We start from the raw sequence: 23,365 nt of genomic DNA on the forward strand, positions 1-23,365 counted from the left end.
GCTACGCTACTGTATTTTAGTGTTGGTCATTATGGTGGTACTTAGAAAGACACGTTTTTTTCTGCGGTGGTACTTGGTGAAAATAATTTGAGATCGACTGGTCTTGAGATTTAAGCGTTAAAAAAAAAAGTAAAATAAAAGCATCATATGACTTACTTTTTAACGTTTTTAATCACTGACATCTTTCGGGGCATGTTTTTAATGAATACGTAGGCCTTCTACGCTACTGTATTTTAGTGTTGGTCATTATGGTGGTACTTAGAAAACCACATTTTTTTCTGTGGTGGTACTTGGTGAAAATAGTTTGAGAACCACTGGTCTAGAGATTTAAGCGTTAAATAAAAAAAAGTAAAATAAAATCATGTGACTTACTTTTTAACGTTTTTAATCACTGACATCTTTCGGGGCATGTTTTTAATGAATATGTAGGCCTTCTACGCTACTGTATTTTAGTGTTGGTCATTATGGTGGTACTTAGAAAGACACGTTTTTTTCTGCGGTGGTACTTGGTGAAAAAAAGTTTGAGAACCACTGGTCTGGAGATTTAAGCGTTAAATTAAAAAAAGTAAAATAAAAGCATCATATGACTTACTTTTTTAAATTTTAATCCGACACCTTTTTGAGGCCAAACTTGAGGGGAGCCCTAAAGGTTGAAAAAAAGTCCTTATTTATATGTATTTATATTATACTCCGCTGCATCCGTCATAGGCAATCGAATGACCAGATTTCCACATATGCATGAGTTATTTAACAAACGTTACACTCCGGTGCCTCCCGGTGGAGGTCGGGGACTTTTTGGAAGCTAGATGGCAGAAGAGGCCCACCGCTGGCCGGCCGGGCTCTGCGCCGTCATGGTCCCATCTTTGCATTGCAAATGTCCCAACTTTACTACATCCACACCACCATCAAGTCAAAAAAAAAATGGAAGTTTGGAGTATATTTGCATGAAGGTTTTTTTTTTTTTTTTTCCATTTAAAGTACTCTGGTATCTCTCACCCATGCATGCCTCATTGACACCGGATGACGACTCGCCCCCTCCTCCTTTACCACCCACGTCCACTTCATGATTTGTTGGGCGCACATCATACTTTCACAGGACGTTTACTCCTCCCTCCTTTTCATCCCTTCCTCTCTCTCTCTCCCTCTCTCTCTCTCTGCTCGCCTGACAAGTGCAGATCGATAAAGGCAGCATTCAAATAGTGTAGGCTGCACCGCTTTTTGTGGAGGGGGAACCCGAGCATGTGGAGCACCGGGGGCCGTGCAGAGCGCGCCATGAGCCCCGAGACGCGCGCACTTGACGCCCCTCTCAGCAGACATGATCCAGCCCTCGCGTCGGTCCTCTGCTAAATTCCACACTCGCTCACTCCTTCGCCTGCCTTTTAACGCGAGAAAGGGGAAAATAGGTTAGGGATTATTTTCACCTAGTTGTGACGATGACGCGGATTTACAGGCGAGGATGCTACCAAGGATCCGTGGAGGTGCGGGAATGCGTTGAGTGTGGCCGAGCTCAAACCGCCACGATGAGGATTAGGACGGGGATTTTTTTTTGGAATCTCTTCTTTTCACTCATGCTCACCTGTGTGGAAGGTAAGACGCGTTGCAGTGTGCAAAAAAAAAAAACAAACAAACAAAAAAATGCATTGTACATGCGTGCGCAAAATAGCCTCAACTGGATGGAGTTTGGCGCTCAATGCAGGCTTTGAGGGAGCCTGGCAATAAATATTCTTAGAGGAGCTTCTCCTAATAGCCGACGTGAGCTGCTTTGATTAGTAGGCCGACTACTAAATTGTGCAACTTAAAGACTGTGGGCTTCAGTCTTTTCCTAGGTCGAGCTTTCAATGTGGGGACCTCCAGGAATCAGTTGTGTGTCATTTAGTAATTTTGGTAACACTTTAGTATGGGGAACACATATTCACCATTAATTAGTTGCTTATTAACATGCAAATTAGTAACATATTGGCTCTTAATTAGTCATCATTAAGTACTTATTAATGCCTTATCATGCATGGCCTTATTATACAACCAGTAAGCCATTAACTAAGAATCTTCCCTCAATAACCTCAGAATTATTGCTTATTAGTAACCATAACCCTAACCCTTATATGTTCCCCTAGTGTCCAAATAACTCTAAATTAAGACTTTGTTACTTATAATATGTTCCCCCTACTAAAGTGTTACCGTAATTTTTACTGCAGGCAGGTGCAAGGTGGACTTGTTAGTATTCAAGTTAGGAATATTCACTGACTGATGAGGTAAGCCTTGCATGAATGCTTTTTTTCCCCCAGTTAAAATAATCATTATCGAGTCTGAAGCACTTTCTTTCAAAAGTGCATTTATCCCCTTTTAATGTCAGCCACATTGTCAGAAATCCCAATTTACAATTCAAACGCCGTTCCACAGTCCACTCGAATGTTTTCCTGCCAAAGTTGATGCCTTTTTGCACCGCGGGTGTATGTGTACTGTTGAACAGTTGAGTATGGCTTGCCCGCAGATTTCAATTTCCATGCAGATTGTTGGCCCTCTGAGTAATTCTCATGTCTTGTCGATTGGGGGTGGATGGAATGTGCTGCATGCAGAGTAGCAGTGCCCACCGAGTGGAAAAGCCAAGAGTGGAGCAGAGTCGGGGGGCACGGTGCTGTTTTATCGCCACCCACAATGTGGCAATGTCAAACCCAGGGAGAGCCACTGCCAATTGTCCTCGTTCTCTTACTTATTTGGGAGTCAGCCAGCCAACAATCGGTACAGAAAAGGCCAAGTGGTGATGCCGAGGAAGAGAAACATTGTGTGGCCAAGTCGAGCCAGACAGGTGGCAGGAGCAAAGAACAGATGTTAGTTACCACCGTTCACACGGTTGGACATATACTCGGTTATATACTACTCTATGACTCATTTCTCTTATTTGTGTCATTTTTTCTGGGAAAGAAACACTGAGTGATGCAGTGTTCTTTCTCCTCATACATTCCCGGAAAAAAAATCAGTCAAAATTAGTTCCTTAGAATTAAAGATAAAGGTAGACTGTTGTATTTTTCACCACAACAGACAACAAAAGCACATGACATAAATTAAGCAAAATAAAACTCATTGTCACTCTGATGGAAAAAAAACAACAACCAGAGTGACTTTTTTGACACTATACATTTTTTTTCATGTCATTTTCCACCGGACATAATGTAACTGGTTGTCATGGGGACACCACACATAACTGCCATTTAACGTACTCAATGGCAAAGAAGCTCCATTCAGCCCACATACTGTAGGACCCTGTCTGAGAAACGTTTGCACCTTTAATTGATCGTGGCGTGACTTTGCAGTGATAAAATGAGGACAAGCAGTATAGAAAATGATTGGCTGAATGGAGAATCAGCTCAACTTGGATGCCGGCTATAGGGGACATGTTACACAATTTCAAGCAAAATAAATTAAATACATTTTTGATCCCATTCTACCACAATAAATGTACCTACTTTGGTTTATAACTGACTGCTTGGCATTTGAATATATTTCCTTTATTGATAATAGGTCATAACAAATTAATTGATGTATTGCTATTTTTTTAATGGATTTTTTTCGGGCTATTCTTAGGCTGCATTCACACTTGTGGTTCAGTGCTCTGGTTCCAAGCAAAAATAAGAATAGACGCTTGGTATGGTGTTCACATTGGTATTGTTGTCATCAGACCACAAGCTGTACGACAAAAACATATAAATAAAGCAAATAATTTCATTGGGCAACTTTCCTGACATGCAGTGCATCCGGAAAGTATTCACAGCGCTTCACTTTTTATGTTACAGCCTTATACCAAAATGGAACAATCCATTTTTGTCCTCAAAATTCTTCACACAATACCCCACAATAAAGAACGTATATTTTTTTTAAGTTGCAAATTTCTCAGAAATAAAAAAAACTAAAAAAATCACATGTGGATAAGTATTCAAATATTTTGCTCAATACTTTGTTGATGCACCTTTGGCAGAAATTACAGCCTCAAGTCATTTTGAATAGTATGCCACGAGCTTGGTACAACTATCTTTGGGCAGTTTCACCCATTCCTCTTTGCAGCACCTCTTAAGATCCATCAGGTTGGACGGTCAGCGTTGGTTTTCATCCAGGATTTCTCTGTACATTGCTGCATTCATCTTAGTCTAGTCACGCAGGTGACCAAACAAAAACCCAATGATCACTCTGTCAGAGCTACAGCATTCCTCTGTGGAGAGAAGAAAACCTTCCAGACTAGTGTGTGTATATATATATATATATATATATATATATATATATATATATATATATAAAACATTTTGGCAAATGTACAATACTATACCATACAGGACTGATTAGTGAATGTTATTTATATATATATATATATATATATATAGATATAGACTGATGAATAGCAACGCTTGCCATCCACTCTGATGGAGCTTGAGAAGTACTGCAAAAAGGGATGGGCAAAGAGAAATGGGCCAAAAACTGCCCAGAGAAAGGCGTGCTAAGCTTGTGGCATCGTATTCAAAAATACTTGAGGCTATAATTGCTGCCAAAGGTTGAGCAAAAGCTTTGAATACTTATAAACATGTATGTATATATATATATATATATATTTTTTTTTTTTTAAATTTCTAACACATTTGCAAATAAAAAAATAAAAACTTAATTTTGTCATTATGGGTTATTGTGTGTAGACTTTTGAGGACAAACGGTGAATGTATTAAATTTTGCGTGGCCTAACAGAAAATATATATATATACATATATATATATCTATGTAAATACATGGGATGGGCGATATGGAAGAAAAAACAAAAGGCACTAATATGGCAAATTCGTTTAGTGATGTTAAGCAGAAAGATTCACCAGCATGTTTGAAATCAAACGTGTGGACTGACTTTGTCTTTTGTGGTGTGGATGACACAAACCCGCGTGAGGACTTTTCAGCATGTAAGAAGTGTCTCACAAAAGTGATTTTAAACACACAGGAAGAGAAGAAGCCATGCTAACCGCTAAGCTAGTTTGGATGTCAAAAGTTGTTAATCAAGAGAAGAATTAGTAACAAAAGTGTACAGCGTTACAGCAGAAAATGACCAGATATGGACATGAATTTATCGAGTAGATTAATAATAGTCCAGAGAAAGAATAATAAATTAGATACACAACGCAGCTAAACAAATTATGTTCAAAAACCTGAAATGACGCAATACGTGATTATATGTAATACTGAATACTGACTGCTCACACGATGTCAGTAACGTCACTAGATGTAGATCTAGTCACTTTAAGGAAATTTCTCCAAAGTTAAAGATACTTAGAGAAGGAATACAGTCTTTCATTTATGTAAACAAAACAGAGATCTTATTTGTGACTTTTTCCACTTCAAAAAAAGGCTAAATACAGTATATATGTCCACCATGGGTGCCCGAGCTTTCAGCCGCTCTGCCCCACATCTTTGGAACTCTTTACCACCAGACCTTCGCAACTTAAATTCAATATCCCTCTTCAAATCAAGACTCAAAACACACCTATTCCTGACTGCTTATTCATTGTAATCATATTTTCTTTTCCCTTTGTTGTTGTTGTTGTTTTTTTTAATCCAATTTAATTTTATTGTTGTGATTTTGTACGGTGTCCTTGAGTGCCCAGAAAGGCGCCTTATAAATAAAATGTATTATTATTAATATATATGATAAACAAACACACGATAGAGATTGGAATATTTAGTGAAGTCCTGGGGTCTGGTGCAGCACCAAGAAGACTTCCAACTTGACTAAATAGAGGACCTAGAAGTTGTAACAAAGCATCTGTATGTGAACCTGCTGAAGGATCGTTACCTTTGCAGGCAGAGAGCTACACTGTCAGGTTAAGGTGATGCTGCCAGACGAACGCAGTATCAAATTCCTGTAGTCTCACTTTTATTGATGACATGATTCGGCCTGCCAGAGACGCGCAGTAGCATGGCGACCTCTGATGAACCTCACGTTGCCCATGTCGAAAACATCATCCCAACACTATCAGTAAAAGATTACTGTGTGCTAGTGTTGTCCGATACCAATTTTCTGGTACCGGTACCGTTACCAAAATTATTTTGATACTTTTCGGTAAGTTTCTAAATTAAAAGGAACACAAAAAATTGCATTACTGGCTTTAATTTAACAAAAAATCTTAGGGTACATTAAATATACTGTATATTTATTATTGCAAGTTTGTCCTTAAATAAAATAGTGAACACACTAGACAACTTGTCTTTTATTAGTAAGTAAGCAAACAAAGGCTCCTAATTTAGCTGCTGACGTATGCAGTAACATATTGTGTCATTTTCCATTCTATTATATTGTCAAAACTATTAAGAACAAGTGGTAGAACATGTATTATTAATCTACTTGTTCATTTACTGTTAATATCTGCTTACTTTCTCTTTTAACATGTTCTATCTACACTTCTATCAAAATGTAATAATCATTTATTATACTGTTGTTTGATACTTTACATTAGTTTTGGATGATGCCACAAATTTGGGTATCAATCCGATACCAAGTAGTTACAGGATCATACATTGGTCTTATTCAAAGTCCTCATGTGTCCAGGGACATATTTCCTGAGTTTATAAACATGATATAAATAAATAAATAAACAAAAGAAGATGTTGTGATGCCAAAAAATATCGACGTAATCATAGTAGTATCGACGAGATACGCTACTGTACTTGATATCATTACAGTGGATGTCAGGTGTAGATCGACCAATGGCGTTTGTTCACACCGGTGCGCTACGGTGTGTAGTGAAGTATGTTTAGCTATTCCTCGTTCTGCAGGGATGATAATTGTAAGAAACTTACTTTATTTGTCGCCATGGAGGCGAGGGTTAGTGATTTAGAAGTCACTACAACAATGCAGACTGCAGATGGACTTTAGCCGCTAGCTAGCTAGCGGCTAAAGTCCATCTGCAGTCTAAAGTCTTAAGGTACCCCTTCCGATGGGCGTTTCAGTGTTATAGCTTCACCTTTATCATTAGTTTTTAAGCCAAAATGCGTCAGTTCTCCCTTTTCTGTCTACACACTGTCTGTTTGTAAGTACTTTGTGATTGTGCGCTGCCGAACATGCTCCTCTGCTCGTAAACCAGCAATGTCACGACGGGGGCACGGGGCGCCGGTGGTAGACCGGTAATTTTCAGAGGCGGTATAGTACCGAATATGATTAATTAGTATCGCGGTACTATACTAATATCGGTATACCGTACAACCCTACTGCGTGCAGACGATATACGAGACCAAAACACGGCCAGCTGTTTATAGACACGTCACACCAGGAAGCAGCTGAAGTAACATCCGTAATTATTTATCTCTTACCCTTTAAAAATTATTTGTCTGCACACAGGAATCTTTTCACTAATATTTAAAGAAGACATCGGTTTATACTCTTAGCAGGTACTTATCTCACCTCCTTCCAACGGTGGGTGGTTTAATGTCCAACGATTTGACTGCGAGGCTGATAGCAGCATAGCTCTGTGCCTTATGCCTTCTTTTAACACAATTCATTATCGGGCAGAGTGAAAAAGAAAATGGTCGAAAGATTTGCCGTTAGTGGCAACAATAATTTCCAACCTGGTGTTTACTACGGACTGAATCAACAGCACATCTACTGGTTGCAGCCCAGAATTGCACGACATTGCCTCTTTTTCTTCCAAACTGGAAAAATCGAGACTGTTTTTCTTGTTGAGTTGTTGTTAGAGGCAGCAGGACACTGTGCAGACACAGTAATATCTATGTTGTCGGCAAATGTTTGAACCTTTTAAAAGATGCATCACTTTTTGAACGTTTTCCCTTTCCATTCTGTGGAGAACACATACAGCAGGGACTTGATGGGAAATAGAAGAGAAGGCAACACATGTTTCTAGCATATTGAAAAGCAGACAACAAAATATGGAACATCAATTCTAAACATCAGTTTGTTGAAAATGACCCATCTGCTGCAGTAAGTAATGTTTGACACATTTTTCCATAGCAATTTTGTTTATTTAAGTCTATAGCATGCAGTGACGAATTGCTGGATATCAGTTTCTCTGTACATCAAGTAATCCAATGGCCGCTGTGTCATTGATGAAGTCCTTGTCGCAATGTGATTATGTAAACAGATTGGAAAGGCTGCTGGAGCTGATCAGGATTACATTTTGCATGTGTAATTATGGACTATCTGCAGGGGATGTTGGGAATCAGCCCACTGCCACCCTTGAGTTCCTGAATCGTACATAAGATAAGGTAGTAGGTGGCATCTGAGGATTTGAGTTGCAGTAGAATTTGTAAGTGCTTCTATTGGTCTACATCTATAGTGCCAAGTCAGACCTGGAAAGGTCCGCAGTACCTACAAATACTTTGTTGGTTTTGATTAAGTCAGTTCTCTCTATCAATTTTAATATAAGCAGTACTCTTGGGGCAGGAGATTGGCAATATCTTGTCTTGGGGAAGAAAATGTCTCGCAGTTTGTTGAGATTAAATGTAATGGGTTGTGGAGCCGTGTGTTCCTGAGTCAAGGCCAGAGATTCAAGATGGACTGTGCTCTGCATCTCAGGGGCCTTTTTTAGAGGAGATTAACCTGTGCCTAATGCCTGCAGGCATTTTGGCTGATAAGAACATATGGATCCATTTGTCACGATCCATGCTTGGGTTACTGCTTTCTACTGCAACACACATTAAAAATGATCAATGTTCAAAGACATATTATACGACATCTGAACCATTTGGTAATTATTATAAAACTACTGTAAAATAATAAAAACAATAAATATATTTGTTTTAGTTGCTTAGAATTCTACGCAACATTGTTCTCTATCAACACCATAGTAAGGGACCTTCAGAATTATTCCTTTCCAATGTTGAGCACAGCTGCTCTTGTTTGTGGACTGAAGTTTTGATTTGTGACATGAAATCAGGAAAAGGCTTTGAGTACTGGTGAGGCAAACAAAAGAAGATATAAGACCCAGGATTTTACTCAATTCCTTGTGAATTATTGGCGGCCTCTCAATTTTGTCCAATGCCCTCAACTTCCCTGCACGTTTTGGCCAATCAAATTAGTCTCTGAGCTCTGCTTAAACACTGCAAATGATTTGCCACTTGCCAACATTTAGAATTGTATATCCAAATATTTCCCTAGTTCAGGGGCCGGCAACCTTTACCAGTCAAAGAGCCATTTTGACCAGTTTCACAAATTAAAGAAAACAATGGAAGCCACAAAAATCGTTTTAAATTTAAAATTAAATAACACTGCATACAAAGTTGTTTTTTTTGCTTTGTGCTATGTATAAACCAAGGGTCTCAAACATGCGGCCCACACCTTAATATGAAAATTGAATGTTAGTGCGGCCCGCGGATTTTATATGAATGGCGCTTGACAGCGTCATACTTGTCAACCCTCCCGATTTTTCTGGCAGACTATGAATTTCAAGGCAACTTATCTCTCGAACGTGCCGTGATGGTACAGCGTTTAGCGCCTACTACAACCAGCGTGCCGGTCCAGCCACACGTTGTATGGGGCTCCTGCGTGCTCACGTAAGTGACAGCAATGCATACTTGCTCAACAACCACACAGGTTACACTGACGGTGGCGGTATAAACAACTTTAACACTCTTACTAATAATGCGCCACACTGTGAACCCACACCAAACAAGAATGACAAACACATTTCGGGAGAACATCTGCACTCTAACACAACATAAACACAACAGAACAAATATCCAGAATCCCATGCAGCCCTAACTCTTCCGGGCTACATTATACACCCCCGCTACCAAACCCCGCCCACCTCAACCGACGCACAGGGTGGGGGGTTGATGTTGGGGTGGGGGCGGGGTTTGGTGGTAGCAGGGGTGTATAATGTAGCCCGGAAGAGTCAGGGCTGCATAGGATTCTGGGTATTTGTTCTGTTGTGTTACAGTGCAGATGTTCTCCCGAAATGTGTTTGTCATTCTTGTTTGGTTTTGGTTTAAAGTGTGGCGCATTATTAGTAAGAGTCTTAAAGTTGTTTTATATGGCCACCGTCAGTGTAACCTGTGTGGCTGTTGAGCAAGTATGCCTTGCTGTCACTTACGTGTGCAAGCAGAAGATGCATATAACAAAAGGCTGGGCTGGCACACTGTTAATACATATTGTAGAGGGCGCTAAATGCTGTACCATCATGGCACGCCCTTATTATTATTGTAAGGGTGAAAATCGGAGAGTATTATTCCCAGGAGTTTTCTGCGAGAGGCACTGAAATCCGGAAGTCTCCCGGGAAAATCGGGTGGGGTCGGCAAGTATGCAGCTGAGCCGCTATCAGAGTGATCAAAGAGCCGCATGCGGCTCCGGAGCCGCGGGTTGCCGACCCCTGCCCTAGTTTTAAGAGATATTTAACTATTTTTAGTCATTGACTAATCTTACATTTAGCATTAATATTTGTATGTTTCTATTCTTGTTTAAAAAGTTTAAAATTTAAAATAAAAACTTTTCAAATAAGATATTTAGATTTTCCCTCACATAGAACATTTTGTTTAAAGATTCTGCAACATTTTAAGAAAGAATGATTTAGGAATTGCAAGTTGAGTAATGCATGTTTTCAGAATAAAATATTTATTTCTATCTTAAAAGTCCTGCTAATTTCTAGATGTACAAATCTTAATTTATGGTGTCTTATCAGGTACAATTATCTGTCCATGCAGCTAGTTAATTTCATTAGTTTTTAATACTTTTTCGTAAAATCTAGTCTTTTTATCTTATATTTTTTTGGCAGTCAACACACACGTCAACTGTCTAATCAATACTGGTGTTTGTGTCTTGTGTAGACTCTTTATTCCTCAAACGACACCATTATTGTACTGAGAGTAGCTAAAACGTACTTCCGGTTCCAGTGCTAAGCCTTCTGGGTACTGTCGTGTATAAACATTTAGCAACAACGTTGGCATCCTCACTAACGAGTTTAAGACTCATGTATCTACAGCATATACTTATTGTTATTAAGGCAATTAAGGACAGATTTCTATTTGCAATGCTGACATAGCAAAGAGGCAGCATTTACATGTTAGAGGTGTTGATGTGTAATGATGAGTTCTCATTATCTGTCATTTACCAACAAAAAATACAGCTTTTGATCGCTTTCAAAAGTTCACAAATGCTCATAGTGTGCGGGGGTAAATGTGTTAAAACATCAATGAAAGTTTAAGTTGGACCAACACTTATTCAGCATAAAAACATACACAGAGAATGTTTGCAGCTTGTCGACGACAAAGCAGACAACACTTAGGCAAGCCTTTGGTGTTTTTTTTTTCTGTAATTAAATTTGATTATTACTATTAGTTATAAATACAAACCCCGATTCCATATGAATTGAGAAATTGTGTTAGACGTAAATATAAACGGAATACAATGATGTGCAAATCATTTTCAACCCATATTCAGTTGAATATGCTACAAAGACAACATACTTGATGTTCAAACTGATAAACTTTATTTTTTTTGCAAATAATCTAACTTTAGAATTTGATGCCAGCAACACGTGACAAAGAAGTTGGGAAAGGTGGCAATAAATACTGATAAAGTTGAGGAATGCTCATCAAACACTTATTTGGAACATCCCACAGGTGAACAGGCAAATTGGGAACAGGTGGGTGCCATGATTGGGTATAAAAATAGATTCCATGAAATGCTCAGTCATTCACAAACAAGGATGGGGCGAGGGTCACCACTTTGTCAACAAATGCGTGAGCAAATTGTTGAACAGTTTAAGAAAAACCTTTCTCAACCAGCTATTGCAAGGAATTTAGGGATTTCACCATCTACGGTCCGTAATATCATCAAAAGGTTCAGAGAATCTGGAGAAATCACTGCACGTAAGCAGCTAAGCCCGTGACCTTCGATCCCTCAGGCTGTACTGCATCAACAAGCGACATCAGTGTGTAAAGGATATCACCACATGGGCTCAGGAACAATTCAGAAACCCACTGTCAGTTACTAGTTGGTCGCTACATCTGTAAGTGCAAGTTAAAACTCTCCTATGCAAGAAGAAAACCGTTTATTAACAACACCCAGAAACGCCGTCGGCTTTGCTGGGCCTGAGCTCATCTAAGATGACTGATACAAAGTGGAAAAGTGTTCTGTAGTCTGACGAGTCCACATTTCAAATTGTTTTTGGAAACTGTGGACGTTGTGTCCTCCGGACCAAAGTGGAAATTAACCCTCCAGATTGTTATAGGCGCAAGGTCGAAAAGCCAGCATCTGTGATGGTATGGGGGTGTATTAGTGCCCAAGACATGGGTAACATACACATCTGTGAAGGTGCCAATAATGCTGAAAGGTACATACAGGTTTTGGAGCAACATATGTTGCCATCCATGCAACGTTACCATGGACGACCCTGCTTATTTCAGCAGGACAATGCCAAGCCACGTGTTACATCAACGTGGCTTCATAGTAAAAGAGTGCGGGTACTAGACTGGCCTGCCTTTAGTCCAGACCTGTCTCCCATTGAAAATGTGTGGCGCATTATGAAGCCTAAAATACCACAACGGAGACCCCGGACTGTTGAACAACTTAAGCTGTACATCAAGCAAGAATGGGAAAGAATTCCACCGGAGAAGCTTAAAAAATGTGTCTCCTCAGTTCCCAAATGTTTACTGAGTGTTGTTAAAAGGAAAGGCCATGTAGCACAGTGGTGAACATGCCCTTTCCCAACTACTTTGGCTTGGCACGTGTTGCAGCCATGAAATTCTAAGTTTATCATTTGCAAAAAAAGAAAAAAATGTATGAGTTTGAACATCAAATATCTTGTTTTTGTAGTGCATTATATGGGTTGAAAAGGATTTGCAAATCCTTGTATTCCGTTTATATTTACATCCAACACAATTTCCCAACTCATATGGAAACGGGGTTTGTAATTAAAAGAGTAGAATCATTTGACAATGAGTTCTGAGTATGTTCTTTTACTGCCATCTAGTGTTTACTTTAAGTCTATGTTGTATAAAATGAGTACAATATCATTACAGTGTTTGTTTTCCAATTTTTATTGAAAATATGTGGTTTTTGAGGTTACAAGTGACACTTTGAACAGTGATAACAAATCCATAAAATGATATGCTGATTCAATGGTGTAAAAAAAAAAATGAAATCACATTTTCTGCCGCAACATTCTGAAAAAGCTTCTCCAAATTCATGTATTTTAGGTCGCAACAATCACAAAAAAAGCCCACCAAGTTCTGGAGGGAATGATACACGTAAAATGTGGAAGTATAGCTTGCTCTGTGTCTGTTTTGATTCCAACGCATGATTTCAGAACATTAGCAACCTTTTTTTTCCCAGAGAAATTAGCAGGGTTTGAAAGAGCGGTGCATCAGTAAATTTAATTGTAAAGAATCATTTTTTTGGTTTGCTGGCTTCAATTATTTTACAAAGCTTTGCTAAAAACGAATGAAGGGCGTACTATTCATTGATTAATTGAGCTACATCCATGCAGACTTCACAGAACCCTGGGCGACATTGTTCAGCGTAATACAACACTGGCATTAAACCTGGAGTTCATAACATCCAGATATTTAAAAAAACTAAAATAAAAAAAAGTTGTTTTAATTTCACGCATGTCTTTTGTCCTCCTAACAGTAATTACATTTGTATTCAATGTATTCTGTCCTTTCTCTGTTTAAAAACATGCCTAATTTTTGCTCATAACCCTTTTAACAAGATGGCCCAGTCTTGCGGATATGAAAAACCTCTGATTATTGCCTGCAAATGTCCTCAAATAGCTGCACCAGCACTTTACATCTGCAGTTACAGTCCAACAGGTAGCGTCTAACGGTGATGAAACCCAAGGTTAGAGCTGCAGATGTACACGTCCATAACAACCACCTATATAATGACTTTTTACCCTCAGTATTATATGTAATGTTTCAGTTTTTGTTTCTCACCAACTTAGAGCAGCATAAAGGAAGGAAAGAGAAAAGGATAGCCTTCTTGTATATTAGAGACTTCTTGTATATTAGAGACACCAATCATCAAATGAAAATAATATCCCTGCACACAAACATGCATTTACTGTACATTTGAAATAAAGTACATTTACATTAATTAAATGGCATTCACATAATTGAAAAGAAAACCTTGGTCTATTGGATATTCAACTAAATTGTTTTAAGGTTGATATTTCCAGAAAGATAAGTTAAAGTTAAAGTTAAAGTACCAATGATTGTCACACACACACTAGGTGTGGCGAAATTATTCTCTGCATTTGACCCTTCACCCATCACCCCCTGGGAGGTGAGGGGAGCAGTGGGCAGCAGCGGTGGCTGCGCCCGGGAATCATTTTGGTGATTTAACCCCCAATTCCAACCCTTGATGCTGAGTGCCAAGCAGGGAGGTAATGGGTCCCATTTTTATAGTCTTTGGTATGACTCGGCCGGGATTTGAACTCCCAACCTACCGATCTCAGGACGGACACTCTAACCACTAGGCCACTGAGTAGGTATAAGGACTTGAGGACCGGACTCCTCTCTATTAGTCTTATTTTGTATATTCCGGAACACTGTCCTCTACAGTAGAAATGTTGGTCTATTTATTTTGTGAGAGTTACAGGAGTGCTCTACTGTGTTTAAGGACCTTCTGCAAAAAGCTAGTTAAAGATATTTTTTATGACAGCACAAGATTTTCTAACAGAACTCCCGGGCCACCAGTTGATTAGCCCACATGATGAAAAAAAGAGGACCTAAAATAGAACCTTGAGGAACTAAAGAAGTTGAACAAATGACTACTGACTGCATCTGAAGTACACAAGCTACAGCATCACCTTTGTCACATAAATCACATTTAAAAACAAAATTCTAACTGCAGAAAAGAAGAGAACTTAAAGTGGTGCCTTGAGGAATGCCTCAGTCATGCAAATCACAAGTTTGGACCTCAGTGTTCCATGTTTGCTAGCAAGGTTAAAATGTTAAAGCAAGGATCTGCCATGGTGTTAACAGTAGTCCAAGTTCCTCCATACAACAGGAGCACTTAAGTCTTTTTAGGACCACCATCTGCCGCATCAGGAGTTGGAAGCAGTGCACTGTCAACACTGGTGTACGATGAGCTTGGTGTGCTGCCGACCTTGACTCAGGATGTTGTGGATCGGTGGAAGGAATACTTCGAAGACCTCCTCAATCCCACCTACGTGTCTTCCTACGAGGAAGCAGTGTTTGGGGAATCTGTAGTGGGCTCTCCTATTTCTTGGGCTGAAGTTACCGATGTAGTTAAAAAGCTCCTTTGTGCCAGATCCGCCCTGAGTTCCTTAAAGGGGAACTGCACTTTTTTTTTAGAAATTTTGCCCATCATTCACATTCATTATGAAAGCCCTGACAAAATATGTTTTTTTTTTAATGCATTCTAACTTGTAAATAAACGTTAATAAAAGTCAGCGTACAGCGGAGCCAATGGGAGATCATCTATTCCACCCATAAAAAATTAAAAAAAAAAACATTCAAAAACCGCCACCAATACTCCATTTACATTTCATGAATTGAATATTAACCAAGTGGTGGTGATATTGTTATTATAAGCGGTAGCGCAGACAAACTATTTGTAGCGACGCCATGATCACAAGCTTGAGTGCCAATGTTGACATGATCGACTGATGAGCTGCTTCCCCGCTTCCTTGCTCGTAAAAACTTTATTGTAGATCATAAATCATGCCTCTCACCTAGACAGTAGAAAAACGAAGTCGTATTCTGACAAGTTGGTACACTTTGATAGCCAATTTTGACCTGGAAATGGCAAGAACGACACGAAAATACGCTTGGTTCCACCACCGCTTTCCTTTGCGAGTATAAATGGGAATGCATGAATATCCAAGCAGTCGGCATCCTAATGACAGCAGACATTGCACAGTAAGTAAGTTTTAGTATGTTTGTTGGCTCTCATTAAGTCTGCAACAAGTAAAAAATAAGTGGTGTTGTTAAAAAAAACTAATGTTGTGATGCATTTTTTAATTTAATGCGCCTCGTATGCTTAAAATGAGCAAAATATGTAAATATGAAATGTTTTTATAAATGTGCCCGTGCATACATTATATATTTATATATAGGTACCTACTTACTTATAAGTACTACTTACTTTTTTTAAGCATTATAAGCGGAATTGCGCTGCTCCCATAGGCTCCATAGTAAGCGGACTTTTGATCAAATGTATTTATTATTTAGAATGCATACAAAAAAAATACATCTGTCGTCATGTCTTTCATAATGATTCCAAAATTCCAAAAAGGCTCTGGATGCTGTGGGTTTGTCTTGGTTGACAAGACTCTGCAACATTGCGTGGACATCGGATGCGGTGCTTCTGGAATGGCAGAAGTGTGTGTTCCAAATATCGTGGATCACACTCCTCAGCCTAGAATAGTCAAACCTCGGATTAAGGAAGATCACTGTGGTTTTCGTCCTGGTCGTGGAACTGTATACCAGCTCTATACTCTCGGCAGCGTCCTTGAGGGTGCAGGGGAGTTTGCCCAACCAGTCTACATGAGCTTTGTGGACTTGGAGAAGGCATCCAACCGTGTCCCTCGGGAAGTCTTGTGCCCGAGTGCTCAGAGAGTATGGGGTATCGGACCGTCTGATTGTGGCGGTCCGTTCCCTGTATGATGGGTGTCAGAGCTTGGTCCGCATTGCCGGCAGTAAGTCGGACCCGTTTCCAGTGAGGGTTAGACTCTGGCTGGCCTTTGTAACCAATTTTGTTCATAACTTTGATGGACATACTTTTCAGGCGCAGTCATGGTGTTGAGATGGTCCGGTTTGGTGGATGTAGGATTACATCTCTGCTTTTTGCAGATGATGTGGTCCTGATGGCTTTATTTGGCCAGTACCTTTAGCTCTCAATGGATCGATTTGCAGCCGAGTGTGAAGCAACAAGGATTAGAATCAGCACCTCCAAGTCCGATTCCATTGTTCTCGCCCGTAAAAGAGTGGAGTGCCATCTTCGGGGGTGAGGAGGAGATCCTGCCCCAAGTGGAAGAGTTCAAGTACTTCGGGGTCTTATTCAAGAGTGAGGGAAAAGTGGATCGTGAGATCGACAGGCAGATCGATGCGGTGTCTGCATTGATGTGGACCCTGTATCGATTTACCACAATCCCATCCTCACATATGGTCTTGAGCTTTGGGTTATGACCGAAAAGACAAGATCACGGGTACAAGTGGCCAAAAGGCGCTTCCTCCCTCTGTGGCGGGGCTCTCCCTTAGAGATAGGGTGAGAAGCTCTGTCATTTGGGAGGAGCTCAAAGTAAATCCGCTGCTCCTCCACATCGAGAGGAGCCAGATGAGGTGGATCAGGCATCTGGTCAGGATGCCTCCCGGACGCCTCCCTTGGGAGGTGTTTAGGGCACGTCTGACTGGGAGGAGACCACGGGGAAGACCAAGGACACGCTGGAGAAACTATGTCTCCCGGCTGGCCTGGGAACGTCTTGGGATCCCCCAGGAGGAGCTGGACGAAGTGGCTGGGAAGAGCTCTGAAGTCAGAGCTTCTCTGCTTAGGCTGCTGCCCCCACAACCCGACCTGGGATAAGCGGAAGAAGTTAGTTGGATGGATGGACGGGGCCGGAATTGGCCCCCGGGCCTTAGACTTAGACTTAGAAAATCTTTAATGTTCCCGAGGGGCAATTCGGTTTGCAGCAGTAGTCATTAAAAACAAGGTACAACAGTAAAACAAGGTACAAATACATACAACATACAAACCATCCTTAAGGCATTGAGCTAAAAACTAAAAAACATTTGTAATTCAATAAAAACTAATCATCACACGTCGCTTCCCACTAAAGTGACTGTTCATAGCCGCTAAGCTTGTTTAAGAAGCTCATTTATAAAGTCAACAGCTGAGGGAACAAAGGATCTTGTGTATCTGTTGTTTTTGGCCTTCCTATTACTAGGGGCGTACCTGCATCCTGAGGGCAAGAGTCTAAACTCTGAGAAGAGAGGGTGCTGAGGGTTGACCAGAATGGCCTTTGCCTTCTGGATGACTCTGGCCTGATAGATCTGGTTCAGGGGGTTCAAGGTAGTGCCTATGGTCTTTTGGCACAACTTGATTATACCACATATGTTTTTATTGGCCACACTGAGGTTACCAAACCAGGAAGTGATAGAATAAGTTAAAATAGACTCGATACAAGATGAATAGAACATCCTCATCAGTGTCCTATCAACCTGAAAGCCCCTCAGTTTCCTCAAGAAAAACAGCCTCTGATTGACCTTCTTGTAAATACGGTCAGTGTTGGCGTCAAAGGTCAATTTATTGTCTAAAATTGTACCTAGATACTTGTATTCACTGACTATCTCAACAGCAAAGCCATTAATGGGAATGGGTGCTTTGGCAGGGGGATTACGGCGAAAGTCAATGAACATCTCCTTCGATTTGTCGCCATTAAGCTCCAGGTACGAATCATCGCACCATTTGATAAAGTTCTCCAGAACAGGACAGTGGTCTGATTCTTTGTCCTGCAGGAGGCTGACTATGACCGAATTGTCGGCAAACTTAATGATGGACCTTGAGTGAAGTGTGCTCTGACAGTCATTTGTGTATAGTACAAACAGCAAGGGGGACAGGACCCGTCCCTGGGGTGATCCTGTGGAGCATAAGCGAGCATCAGACAGTGTGCTGTTAACACGGGTCCTCTGTGATCTTGAAGTGAGAAAGTCCACTAGCCAGCTTACAGTACCAAAGTCAATATTGGACATATTCAGCAGACTACGAGCCAGAATGTGTGGCTGCATGCAGTCGAACGCAGATGAAAAATCCACAAAGCATAAGCGTGCATGTGTTTTATTTTAATCGAGATGCCCAGCAACAAAGTGTAGTAATGTTGCTGTGGCATCATCTATACCGCCAGTAAATAGCTCTGGTCTATTGGCATATGCATACTGAAAAACAACCAATCACTTGATTTGATAAGAAAATAAAGGAAAACGGAATATATTTTTCCCTTGTTGACAGATAAGTTGAAATTCACTTCCTGTCCATCAGCTGGCGGCTGTTTTCTTACAGAAATACGGTGTATAACCGTTCCTCCTCTATTAAAAATCCCCAGGCTGCCAAGAATGAAACAGTGTGCAGCCTCTCCACACATTGTTGAAGGCAATTAATAGGAGATTTGCAAAAAAATGAATACAGGGTATTGTTTCAACTAGATGACATGGATTATTGCTCAGTGCCTCTTTTCCCTTTTCGGGACTATTGGAAGAGGATGTTGTTGTTAGTTTGGAAAATTAGTGGTGAGAGGCTGCAGTATTATTGGATGTGATGTTGACTCACAGTTGTGTTTTTTAGTGCACAGCGTCAGGTGCAACAGGGCACAATAGCACTTTTGCAGGTATCGCTGCCTTCCCACATAATGAATGTATCAGCAAGAAACCAGCTAAAGCACCAGCAGCACAGAGACTTTTCAGAGTTTGTTATTATGCTTGGCCACATAGACCCGCTATTTCCGTGTGCAATGGAGTGCATATTTGTGCACATGCCAGCTGTTATAAGCGTGGCAGTGTTTTTGATTGGAGTATTTTTCATCCCAGTGCTTGGCAATTTAAAAGCACCAAATGGAATATTACGAAGCTATTTTCCAAATTTTACTGGCACACTCACAAGGTAATAGTAATTCTTTAAAGAGCATCTTTTCCGGTTCAGTTGTTTGGAGTTTCCTTTTCATCAAGCATGCAGCCACGCATAATGCACGACTGTGGTTATGCACATTCTATTTGTATGAGTGGTGAAGGTGCAGCAGAGCCACAAAGATAAACTCTCTTACTCTGGGGACATCAATTTAGGTCTCTGTCTAGCGCCCATGCTTGCATGCATTGCCGGTTGCGCTGATGAGAGAACTATTTCTCATCTCCTTCCATTTTGTAAGTGACTCAAAGCGCAGCTTGCCGTTAATCTGGGAGAATTGCTTGGATTTCTACAAACAAAATTGTTTGTAAATATAATGCCATGCACTTCAATGGGGCGTCAAATAGAAGCATTTTTTGTTTCGTTTCTTTGAAGGTTTTTCTCTGATTCTGTCATGGACGAGAGTACTCTAGTACTTTAACTTTTATTCCCTTTACCCCTTCGTCTTATAAAAATTATATTAATTAGAAAAAAGTTGATATCAGGATTGGGCGATATAGGTGATATTCGATGAAAGTCATGTAAATGTGGCCAGTAATAGAGCTTTTAATACTATCGTCCTATCGTGATAATGCACATTCTAGCTGTGTCAGGCAAATTTGACGGTGAAAAGCGAATAAACACATCCTCAATGTACTGTAGCATTCTCGCGGGCAAGCTAATGGCTAACGTCCCTCCACGGTGCAAAACCACTTTTAAGTCAGGAATCCTCGCCTCCATGGTGGCAAATAAACTACATTTTATACAAGTATCTTTTTGATTGATTGATTAATATATTTTTTATTTCAAATATGCATAAAAACAAGAGCAAGCCTTATCCAATACAGTGCTATAGCCTTAACAGACATAACACAATGGAAAAGAAAAAACAAAAACAAATTGGACTTTCTTTTTCTTTTTTTTCTTTTTTTATTTACATATTTGAAAAGGAGTGAGAAGAAGTTTACACTTATTTAATCCCACCCCTTTTCTTTAAATCATAAATTACTCTTCTCTGGAGGAAGAGGAATGGCTAAACATGTTACACTACACGTACGACATAGTAGGATGATATGCCAATGTTTTTTAATATAAAACATATATTTTGTTGTTTACAATCTGAGGAAACCACTCCCTGGGTTTAAGGGCAAATACAATATTTAAATCACAGCCATTGGTAGGAAACAATATAAATATTTAATTGATATTGTTACACCACCATCCTGTGTTTTTGTCTGCTTATAATGGTGATCAGAATGTAATCATTTAATGATCTTGAAAATTTGAAGTATCAGGATTGGTATAACCAATACTGCCCAAGCAACTAATGTGTTGTATCCTATAAAACATGTATCCCATAAAACAATGTACAATATCAAAACAACAGAAAAATAAGTGTTTATTGCATTTCAACAAAAGTGTAGATAGAACCATGTTACAACAGAAAGTAAGCAGATATTAACAGTAAATTTGCAAGTACAATAATAATAGTTTCGACCAAAAATTACAACCAAAGATTGTTATGATCCGCTGCCCGGATCATATTTCTGTTTGGTTTTTCTGTTAGTCTTGGACTCATTTTGTTCCTGTCTGTGCACCTTTGAGTTGGTTACCATAGTTACTTATTAATTCCACCTGCCGCTTGTGTTTCTGACGCGCACCTGTTGTAATCACAGACGCTATTTAAGCCCACCTTTGTTCATCACTCATTCTGCTTTCTTTGTTTTTTGCATCACGCGACTGCCACGTAAGTTCGTTCTTGTTTCCTAGACTCAGCTAAGTTCCATAGTTTGTGCTAAGTGTTAGCCTTAGCTTCCAGTGCGTTCGGCACCTCTTCCTGTCGGTTTGTTTTCTGTTTTGTACCAGTTTTGTGTTATTTTATTATTAAATCAAGTTATTACCTGCAAGTCCTGTCCGGATTCGTCCCTTGCATCTTGGGAGAACAAACCCCCGCATCACCATGCGCACCACACGTGACAGAAAGAAAGCAGCATCTCGTACTCCCGCATCGGACGGCAAGGAGTCTTCGCCTCGTCTTCAAGACGCGTCGCTCCCGAAAACTCCTCTTCCGGACAACAGCACGCCAAGAGCAGCCCAGTCTTCCCCTCTGATGTTTGGTAAATCCATTGAAGTTTGTGCCAAACAATTTTCCAACTGGGCTGTGAGCCAGAGGGAGACCCGCGCTGTTGACATTACGCTGCATACTTGTGATGACGTCATCCCGCCCACTAGTGATGACGTCAGAGACCAAGATTTTTTTTTAGATTCTGTTTACTCCCTCTGTCAGCCCCCCACTAGGGACTTTGTTTCTAGAAGTAATCCTTATGAGACATTTTTTTCTAAATTTAGATTTTTTTCAATCTCAGTCTCCTGTTTTCCAAGCCCCGTCTCTAGTGACTTTAGTTCCGCCCCCAGTGACTAATGCAACCAGAAATGGACAAGTGAGAGGGGAGAAGTCTACCCCCCTCCTGACCTCCCTCCACCCACCACTGAAGACGATTCCAGACCACAGGGAGCGCGTCTGGTATCCGCTTCTTGAGGGGGGGGCTAGTGCTGGGAGCTGTGCTGCTGGGGTAGCACAGCTGCGCCCAGCCAAGCCACAACCTCCAGCCAGGCCACCTCTGCCTAAGTCACGGCTAGCACCTGCCCCTAGGCTGGTTTCCGCACCAGCACCTGCCCCTAGGCTGGTTTCCGCACCAGCACCTGCCCCTAGGCTGGTTTCCGCACCAGCACCTGCCCCTAGGCTGGTTTCCGCACCAGCACCTGCCTCTAGGCTGGTTTCCGCACCAGCACCTGCCCCTAGGCTGGTTTCCGCACAAGCACCTGCCCCCAGGCTAGCTCTAAGGCAAGCTCTGGTACCCGCTCCGGTACCCGCTCCCAGGCGAGCTCCGGTACCCGCTCCCAGGCGAGCTCCGGTACCCGCTCCCAGGCGAGCTCCGGTACCCGCTCCCAGGCGAGCTCCGGTACCCGCTCCCAGGCGAGCTCCGGTACCCACTCCCACGGCGACGACTGCTCCTGCTTCCACGGCGACGACTGCTCCTGCTTCCATGGCGACGACTGCTCCTGCTTCCACGGCGGCGACGACTGCCTGCTGCTCCTGCTTCCACGGCGGCGACGTCTGCTCCTCCTGCTTCCACGGCGGCGACTCCTGCTGCGGCCTCGCCTACCTTGATGACGATGCCTGCCGCTTCCACGCCGACGTCTGCTCCTTCCTCGTCTCCGGCGGGCCTTCCCACGGCGCTGCCACCCTCCTCGTCGCCAGCGTTGTTGCCTCCACGACCTCGGGCTGGCCAGCTGCGCAAACAGCCATCAGACACCGGCATGCAGCCCTCTCAGGGGTTAATTCTTGTACGCCCACGAATTGGGCGTAAGACTCAAAGACTGCTGAAGTTCTGGCGTCACTCCCGCCCACCTCGTCAGCCACGAATGTGGCCTTTCCGTGGTCGTCCGCCTCGCCTGCGGCAGCGGCGTTCCATTCGCCGCCGCCACCTGACTCGTCCCCGGTGGATTCGGGGACACGTGGCCTGGCAACCCTCCGCCAAGTCCTCCCTCCGCCCTCCCTTGACTCTTGAACTGTTGTGTGGTTGGTGGGTTTTAGTTTTTCCAGGGGACATCTGGAATCTGTCCCTTAAGGGGGGGGTACTGTTATGATCCGCTGCCCGGATCATATTTCTGTTTGGGTTTTCTGTTAGTCTTGGACTCATTTTGTTCCTGTCTGTGTACCTTTGAGTTGGTTACCATAGTTACTTATTAATTCCACCTGCCGCTTGT

At 41.5% G+C, this 23,365-nt stretch overlaps 1 protein-coding gene across 2 annotated transcripts in view; it reads left to right on the forward strand.

Annotated features, from left to right (window-relative positions):
* Positions 1–1,223: 1,223 nt before the first annotated feature.
* LOC133597770 (CUB and sushi domain-containing protein 3-like) overlaps positions 1,224–23,365 on the forward strand; it is a 589,433-nt gene continuing 567,291 nt past the window's right edge. For both annotated transcript variants that reach the window (XM_061950753.2, XM_061950761.2), the window contains exon 1: positions 1,224–1,587. In XM_061950753.2, coding sequence (XP_061806737.1) covers positions 1,434–1,587 — 154 coding nt within the window. In that variant the 5' untranslated portion in view covers positions 1,224–1,433. The remainder of the gene's footprint in view (positions 1,588–23,365) is intronic.

The sequence above is a fragment of the Nerophis lumbriciformis genome, linkage group LG04 (genome assembly GCF_033978685.3).
Source record: "Nerophis lumbriciformis linkage group LG04, RoL_Nlum_v2.1, whole genome shotgun sequence".
NCBI lineage: Eukaryota > Metazoa > Chordata > Actinopteri > Syngnathiformes > Syngnathidae > Nerophis > Nerophis lumbriciformis.